Source organism: Tupaia chinensis, unplaced genomic scaffold (genome assembly GCF_000334495.1).
Source record: "Tupaia chinensis unplaced genomic scaffold, TupChi_1.0 Scaffold144642_1, whole genome shotgun sequence".
Taxonomy (NCBI): Eukaryota; Metazoa; Chordata; class Mammalia; order Scandentia; family Tupaiidae; genus Tupaia; species Tupaia belangeri.
The window spans coordinates 316,919-326,296 of record NW_006204503.1 but is presented as its reverse complement, the minus strand read 5'-3'; the positions used below and the strand labels follow the sequence as shown (position 1 = coordinate 326,296).

The 9,378-nt window shown below is 39.8% G+C and overlaps 1 protein-coding gene across 1 annotated transcript in view; it reads left to right on the top strand.

Annotated features, from left to right (window-relative positions):
* The window catches only part of BRIP1 (BRCA1 interacting DNA helicase 1), a 172,412-nt gene that overhangs the window by 13,945 nt on the left and 149,089 nt on the right, over nucleotides 1-9,378 (top strand). The window contains exons 5-6 of the mRNA XM_027767776.1: nucleotides 3,709-3,836; nucleotides 6,781-6,894. Coding sequence (XP_027623577.1) covers nucleotides 3,709-3,836; nucleotides 6,781-6,894 — 242 coding nt within the window. The remainder of the gene's footprint in view (nucleotides 1-3,708; nucleotides 3,837-6,780; nucleotides 6,895-9,378) is intronic.

The following is a 9,378-nucleotide window of genomic DNA, read 5'->3' as shown; positions in this document are numbered from 1 at the left end:
AAGAGAGTGTTGGGTCAGGGAAGTTCTCATTCTTCATTACTATTTTGGAAATTTTAAGCAATATTTCTTTAAAAAAGTATAGTCTTACTCATAAAAAAACTTGAAAACCAATGCTTTGTGGCATAGGTTCACTTGTGTGTTTATGTAGGCCCAAATTTAAAACAAACAAAAAACAATGTGAGACCGGGACCAGCAGATGGTGTAATGGTTACATCTCTGGATTCACATATGGCTGACTGCCTTTTGAGTCCTAGATCCGGAGGCTTGAAACTCAGGCTGGGGATGTGTGTGTATATGCCCAAAATCCTGAGAGGAGAATGGAGAAGGGATTGTGGCATGGCCAGCCCCCTATGGGGTGATTTCTCACTTTCTGTCTCTCTATCCAGTGAGCACATGTGCAGTATAGCGAAAATATCTCCAAAAACGGAAAACAATATGAGACCTTCTCTATCAGGATTTTCTGTAAATAGCCTGTAAGTCCTTCAAGGCCATGGACCGTTGATTGTTGTTGTGTTTCCCTTTTTGTTGCTTTTCCCTGTTCATTGTTTTTCCATAGTATTTGGGCATTATATGAACTGAAAATAATGACTGTTAAATGATCAAGCCATGGAGAGACTGTACAGAGGAGCAAAGAGGGAGGAAGATGTCTTTAAGAACACTCATATTGGTGGTGGTTAAGGTGCTGGACACTCACTCCCACGTGGCTGACCACCGTTCATCCCAGACCTGGAGGCTTGCTTTTTCACTTTCTGTCTCTCTGGTCAAATTAAATAAATGAATGAATAAATAAAATTAAATAATTCTTAAAAAACTTTTTTAAAAAAGAACACTCACATTTAGAAAAATAGAGAAGTCATTGTATAGGAATAGTTACAAACAGTGTTATAGATATTGAGGAAAGAGGAAATCTGTCTGCTATTTGGTTGTATGCCTAGGGGTTACACTTACAGATTTTAGAAACAAGTAACAGTATTCAGTCATACCCAAGCTCTGCCACTTACTACCTATATGATATTGGGGAAATTATTTGTTGTCTTTAAAATTTAGTGTTTATATTTATAAATGGGGATAATTAATATTATTTAGTAATTAAGAGGAGGTCATTGATAACCATGAGAATGAGCTTTCAAACTTGTGGGATTAAAAGCACTGTATGTGTGCCAGTGGTTGGCATGATGGTTAAGGCACTGGACTCCTACATGGTTGGCCAAGGTTTGAGTCCTAACCTGGGAGCTTGCTTTTTCATTTCTTTCTCCCTTTCTCTCTCTGGTCAGAGTAAAAATACTATTAATAATAAATAAACTTAAGTAAATAATTCTTTAAAAAGAAAACCAAAAAATAAAATACCGTATGAGCTGGGCCAGCCAGTGGGATTGTAATTAGGGCACACATTGTAGTTAGGATCCCACAAGGCTAATTGTGTGGTTTTAGCCTTTGATCTGGTGCCTTGAAAAACATGCTAAGTATGTGTGTGCACACACATGTGTATGCATGCACAAAGTCCTAAGAGGAGAATGGAGGAGAAGAGATTGTGGTGTGGCCATACCACTTAGGGGGTGAATTTTAACTAGCGCCCCTGACCCCTGCTCTCTCCTTCTTTATCTTTCTGGTGAACTTATGTGCCCTATAACAAAATTAAAAAAAAAAAAAAAGACATAACCTTAATTTTTTAAAGGTATTATTTTATTTCATTTTATTTGTCATTATTATTATTTTTAATTTGACCAGAGGGAGACAAAAAGAGAGAGAGAGGGAAAGTGAGAAAACAAGCTGCTAGGTCCAGAAGTCAAACTACTGTCCACTCTGTGCGAGTCCAAAGCCTTAGCCATGATGTTACCTGTTGGCTGTTAACCTTAATTTTTTATTTTTAGCCTTAAGAACATGGAGAAGCTTAATAGAAAAGGAACACTGAAAGACTTAAAAAAAATTTTTTTTTATAGACATGAAATACATTTTCTAGAGAGAATCTTACAGTTATATTTCTTTTTGGAATTATTTTATTTAACTTCATTTATTTATTTTAATTTGATCAGAGAGGGACACAACGACAGAGAGAGAGAGAGAGAGAGAGAGAGCGAGAGCGAGCACATGAGCGCAAGCCACCTGGTCCAGGACTAAACCGTAGTTGGCCATGTGGGAGTTCAGTGCCCTTCACCACCATGCCACCTGCTGGCCCCACAGTTGTATTTCTTTTTTGTTTTTGATTGTTTGTTTTTTTTTTTGCTATAGGGCGCATGTGCTCACCAGAAAGACAGAGAGACAGAGAGACAGAAAGCAAGAAATCACCCCCCAGGGAGATAGCCATGCCGCAATCCCTTCTCCTCCATTCTCCTCTTGGGTTCTTGGGCACACACGCACACGCGCCTGGTGTGAGTTTTAAGCCACCGGGTCCAGGACTCGAACTGTGGTTGACTACATGGGAGTCCAGCAACATAGCCATTATGCTAACTGCTGGTCCCAACAGTTGTATTTCTTTTTTTTTGGAGAGATTTTTGCTATAGGGCGCGTGTGCTCGCCAGACAGAGAGAGACATAGAGACAGAAAGCGAGAAATCACCCCCCAGGGGGGATGGTCACCCCACAATCCCTTCTCCTCCATTCTCCTCTTGGGGTCTTGGGCATGCACGCACACACGCCCGGCGTGAGTTTTAAGCCACCGGGTCCGGGACACAGACCGCGGTTGACTACGTGGGAGTCTAGCAACATAGCCATTATGCTAACTGTTGGTTCCCAACAGTTGTATTTCTTAAGTCATGTTGAGAATAATTTTTTAAAAGAATTATTTATTTATTTGTAATGTATTTTTAAAATTTGCTATAGGGCCTGTGTGCTCCCAAGAGAGAGAGAGAGGAAAAGTGAGAAAGCAAGCTGCCAGGTCCGTGGTTGGCCACATGGAAGTCCAACATCTTAACTACCATGACATCCGCTGTCCCCTATGTTGAGAATAATTTAAAAACATATTAAATGATCAAAATTGGGCTTTTCTCAAATGTTTGTTATATCTTTGGAAAAGTAAACTCAGTGGTATAATAGTGATTTGAGGGGCCTGCAATTGGCATAATGGCTATGTCACTGGACTCCCATGTAGTCGACTACAGTTTGAGTACCAGACCTGGCAGCTTAAACTCATGCTGGGCACGTATGCATGCGTGCCCAAGATCATGAGAGGAGAATGGAGAAAGGATTGCGACGTGGCCATCTCCTGGGGGGGTGATTTCTTGTTTTCTGTCTCTCTGTCTCTCTTTTTTGGTGAGTGCATGCACCCTATAGCAAATTACTTCTCCACACAAAAAAGTGATTTGAAAATATATCTTTTTAGGTGTTTGTCATAGGGTACATGTGCTTGCTGGAAATTGACAGAGAGCGGGAAAGTGAGAAGTCACCCTTTGGGGATGGGGTGGGCACATCACAGCCTCCTCTGCATTCTCCTCCTGGGATTTTGGGCATAGATGCATAGACACCCAGTGTGATTTTTCAGGCTGCCAAATCTGGGACTCACACCGTTGTCAGCCATGTGGGAATCCAATGCTTTAACTAACATGCCTCTTGCTGGCCCAAAAAGTGATTTTTAAACATATTTGCATTTCATATTTTAAACTATGGTATAAAAATTTTATAAATAAGCCCTAAATCTTGGTTCCAGTTTTGTCCTAGAGAAATTGCCTATATGTGAATTATTTGTACTAATTTTTATTACTTCTTATATAAGACTCTCCTGGAAAAAATACTCTGGCTGCAAAGTTATCTGCCAAGAAACAGGCATTCATTTACAGTGATGAAAATGATGATTTTCAAGTAGAGAAGAAAAGAATTCGACCTTTGGAAACTACACAGCAGGTAAAGTTTACTTGCAGTGAAATAATCCTGTTAGTTGTAGCTAAAGATGGTAGTCAGGTATCAATCAAGTTTTCATTGGCACTCCTGGAGATTAGGTGGGTCATATGCCAGCCAAAAATTAAATATAATTTATTGTAACTTCATTTTTTTCTTTTTTAAGCCAGAAGGTGCAGGCACAAGAGAAAGACAGAGATAGCAAAAGTACCCCCGAACAGGAACTAGTCACATCGCAATCCTTTTTTTTAACCCCACATTACAATCCTTTTTCCTCCATTCTAGATCCACTTCCACATGCCTACTATGTTTTTCAAGCTATGGGAGCTGGAACCTGAACCCTTGGTAGATTGTATGTGATCTAACTTCTGCCCTCTGGAAAGAGCTTAACCACAACACTACAGGGCCTACCCTTTGTAACTTACAGTTAGTTTGTTACAAAGAAATTGGTTATTTTAGCAGGTTATTCATAGTAATTTGTCAGTAAAATAAAGTTGATGGTGCTTTCCTATAGATGAGGTATTATTTTTATTTTGTGATTTTTTTGGAGTTTTTATCATAGCTGCATGTGTACCCACTGGAGCGTGTCAGGGAAAGTGAGAAATCACTCCCCATGGGGGATGACCATACTGCAGTCCATCTTCATTCTCCAGGGATTCTGGGCATGCATGCACAGCACAGTTCTGAAGCTGCCGGATCTGGCCATGTGGGAGTCCAGTGCCTTAAGCATTACATCACCTGGTGGCCCCTATATATGAGAATTTTAACAGTAAAATATTTACTTAAGGCATATATTGGTGATGTAAAAATAACTGTTTATTTAATTTAATTGATTTTTTAATTTTAATTTGACGACTGAGAAAGAGAGAGAGAGAGAGGGGAAAAGTGAGAAAGCAAGCTGCCAGGTCCAGGATTTGAACTGCGGTCAGCCATTTGGTAGTCTAGTGCCATAACCACCACACCACCTTTTGGCCTCCAGTTTCTCCATCATTTTTTCTAATACAGTTTCTTTTTGCCAAGATACACATTTTAAAAAATTAAAAAAATTTTTTGCCATAGGGTACATGTGTTCACTGGAGAGAGACAGAGAAGGAAAGTAAGAAATCACCCAATGGGGAGCAGGGAGGGGAGAAGGCCATGGCACAATCTCTTTTCCTCCATTCCCCTCTTTTTTTTTTTTTTTGAGAGGTTTTCGCTATAGGGCGCGTGCGCTTGCCAGACAGACAGAGAGAGACATAGAGACAGAAAGCGAGAAATCACCCCTCAGGGGGGATGGTCACGCCGCAATCCCTTCTCCTCCATTCTCCTCTTGGGATCTTGGGCACGTACGCACACGCGCCCGGCGTGAGTTTTAAGCCACCGGGTCTGGGACGCGAACCGCAGTCGACTACGTGGGAGTCCAGCGACATAGCCATTACGCTAACTGCTGGTTCCCCTTCATTTCCCTCTTGAATGAGATGGGTCATGTGGGAGTCCAGCAGAAGCTTGAAACTCAAGCTGGGCACATGTGTGTGTGTCTAAAATCCTGAGAGAAGAATGGAGGAGAAGAGATTGTGGGGTGGCCATCTCCCCCCCACCCCCCAGGGGTGGTTTCTCGCTTTCTATCTCTCTGTATCTCCAGCGAGTGCATGTGCCTTATAGCAAAATCCAGCCACCTGCTGGACCCCTAATTTGTTTATTTAAAAGCACCAGTTACAGGGCAACAAGTAGCATGGTAGTTAAGATTTTGTACTCCCAGATGGCTGATGCAGTTTGAGTCTCAGACCCTGCAGCTTGAAAATCAGGCCAGGCACATGTGCATATGTGCCCAAAATCCTGAGAGGAGAATGAGCAACAGTTACTGTGTGGCCATCCTCCCTGGGGAGTGATTCATCACTTTCCCTCTTATTGTCTCTTTGACAAGTGTAGGTGCCTTATGGCAAAAAGCTTTAAAAAAAAAAAAAAAAAAAGTACCATTTAACAAATGAGTGTGAATCTATAGAGATTTTCCCCAAACTGTGTATAGAATTGGATGTGAGTTAGAGATCAACCTAAAACATTCATTACCCAACTTTACTCGTTTCATTTTTGGTAGGAAGGGTATTATCAATGTAATATGTTCTTCCCCACTCCTTTGCAACTTAGGTAATAGGTCTTTGGCAAGTTGGAAAAAGCATAGGTACAGTTTGAGAGGAGAACTTAAATGTAATCAGAGAGTTCTGTTTTGTTTTGTTTCGTTTTGTTCTTAAGAGAGATTTTTGCTCAGGGATTGTGTGCTCACTGGAGAGACAGAGAGACTGAAAGTGAGAAATCACTCTCCAGAGGGGAATGGCCAAACTGAAGTCCCTTCTCCTCCAATCTTCTCTCAGGATTTTGGGCATGCATGCATGCACCCAGCATGAGTTTTAAGCCACCAGGTCCAGGACTCGAACTGCAGTTGACTACGTAGGAGTCTAGCGACATAACATTTATGTCACCTGCTAGCTCCTGACAGTTTGGTTTATTCAATATCTAGTGGTAATAGAAGTAATAGTGATGAGACAGTTTATCATGTAGGAAATCATGACTGTTTACATTTTAAGATTTCATTCTGAGTTCTCTTCAAATATAGATTGAATCTTAAATTTTGATTTCCTTTTGTTTTTCAATTATATAGGTGATTAGATTTTGTTATACTGTTATTAATATCCTTATGCTGGGACTATTTTATGGGAAAATCATTTCACTAATTAAAGCTATTCTGATTAGAATTTAAGAGTTACTATATTCTGTTTCATTTAAATGTTGTGATGAGGTATCTGTTAGTGTTTGTTAAAATATTTGATTATTGTCAGTTGGAAATAGTCTTGTTTCTGGATATAAGGAAAAAAAAAAACAATGACATATGGAGCTATTTTGACCTTTGAGAACAATTTGCTTGTCATACTTTTAGTTTACACTCAATAAATTTCATTTTGGTTTCTGTTTACAGATTAGAAAACGTCATTGTGCTGAAAAGGAAGTACACCATTTGGATGAAAATGTTGCTTCTGCAAAGCCCATAAAACTCAATTCTCCATTAGGAAAGATAATTTCTCTACAAAATGTATGTATACTGTTGTTCAGTTAAAGAAAGAAATGTTCAATTTTCTAAATACATTTTTGAGAAAAAAGAATAGTATAATGCAAGTAATTAAAAAACAACTCAGAAGTTTTAAATGCTGTCGTATCTGTTACTAATGTGTGATATGGTAAACCCTATCACAGTTCCTAACTTATGAAATGAGAGAATTGGACTAGAGAGATGTGAAAGTTCTTTTTTTTCTGTTCTATATTCTACTGTTGGTGATCTCCATTTCCCTAAAGTTGTTTCAATATCCTTAGGGTAGCAGTTCTCAAAGGGTAATCTAGAGAGCCCCAGAGAGTCCTGAGATTTTTTTTTCCAGGTAGTCTGAGGTCAGAAGTATTTTAATACTAGTATTAAGATGTTGCTTTCTGGAGCCAGCAGGTGGCATGGTGTTAAGGGCACTGGACTCCCACGTGGCTGACCATGGTTCACGTCCTGGACCTGGTTGCTTTCTATCTCACTTTCCCTTTCTCTCTCTCTCTCTCTCTTTCTTTCATGTGGTCCCTCTCTGGTCAAATTAAAAATAAATAAATAAATAAATAAATAAAGTTAAATAAAATAATTAAAAGAAAAGATGTTGCTTTCCCTTTTTTTTTTTAAGAATTTTTTTTTCATTTTATTATTATTTTTTAATTTGACCAAAGAGAGACAGAGAGATAGGGAAAGTGAGAAAGCAAGCTGCCAGATTTGGGTCTTGAACCATGGTCAGCCATGTGAGAGTCCAGTGCCTTTAATCACCACACCACCTGCTGACCCACTTTCCTTTCTTTTTTAATTTTTTTGTCATAGGGCACATTTACTTGCCAGAGAGAGACAAATAGAGACAGAGGGAAAGTGAGAAATCACCCTCTAGCAGGGAGGGCCATGCTGTAATCCCTTCCCCACCATTTTTCTGTCAGAATTTTGGGCATGCGTGCATGTTTTTCATATGGTATGTTTTTCTCCCCCCCACCCGAGATTTTTTTGCTATAGGGCGTGTGCTCTTGCCTGGACTCAGAGAGAAGGAGAGAGAAAGTGAGAAAGCAAGCCACCAGGTCTAGGAGCCTTAACTACTAAGCCACCTGCTGGCTCCCACTTTCCTTTTTTGTTGTAGAGGTTTTTAGGGTGCATGCGCTCTCTGAAGAGAGAGAGACAGAGAGACAGTGAGAAGGAAAGTGAGAAATGCCTCCCCAGGAGGTATGGCCACACCGCAAACCCTTCTCCAAATTGACTGATTTTATTTGTTACAAGATACGTGCACTCAACAGAGTGAGTGAGAAGGAGAGTGAGAAATCACCCCAGAGGGGATGGCCATGATGCGGTCTTTTCTCCTTCAATCTTCTCTCAGGATTTTGAACATGCATGCACATATACCCTATGTAATTTTCAAGCCTCTGGGCCAGGACTTGACCATACAGCTGGCCATGTGGGGTTCAGTGCCTTAATCTCCATGTCACCTGCTGACTTGCTCTCTCCTTTATTTCTTTTTCTTTGGAGAGGTTTTTGCTATAGAGCGTATGCACTCGCCAGAAAGACAGAGAGAGACAGAGAGAGAGAGACAGAGAGAGACAGAGAGAGAGAGACAGAGAGACAGAAAGTGAGAAATCACCCCCAGGGGGGATGGCCATGCTACAATCCCTTCTCCATTCTCTTGGGATATTGGGTACACATGCACATGCGCCCAGCATGGTATTTAAGTTGCCACATTTGTTATCTTATAGGGCTGTTATATATGCCATGCTAATTAATAATTATGTATGCATGAAGTAAATTCATCCAGATATCAAAGTACTTTTGTGATACAAATAATGTAAGGTTGAGCTCTAATATTGTTTTCTTTCTTTGTTTTTTTTTTGTAGCCTGTAATGGAAAGCGCAAATGTATAATTTTATGTAGTTGTTTTTTTTTTTTTTTTGACAGTTTTGCTGTAAGATGTGTGCACTTGCCAGAGAGACAAAGAGACAGCAAGGGATAAATCACCTCCTGGGAAGGATAGCCATGCTGCAGACCTTTCTCTTCTATTCTCCTGGGATTCTGGGCACATATATACACACACCCGGCATCAATTTCAAGCCATTGAATCTGTGACTAAAACCGCAGTTGGCTGTGTGATAGTCCAGCACCTGGACCACTTCACCACCTACCAGCCCTCGTTTTATGTACTTTTTGATTCGTTAGAGAAAACCCCCCACAAACTTAGGTAAAATGATCTATATTTTCAATGTTATTCTTTTCTTTCTAACAGGAAAATTGAATAATAGTTTGAAAAGAAATACAACTATTACTGAATTAATAGTTTTTAGCCAACGTGACTGTCTTTTGTATTTTAGTAAATTATTAGTATATTTAGTAAATTTGTTAATGGCTATTTAGCACTAACCAATATATCTAGTTTTTCACAGAACCAGGACTAATCATCTTCATAGAATAATGGGGACATTAGTAAAGGTTTTTTTTTTTTTTTTTTTTTTTTTTTTTGGAGTG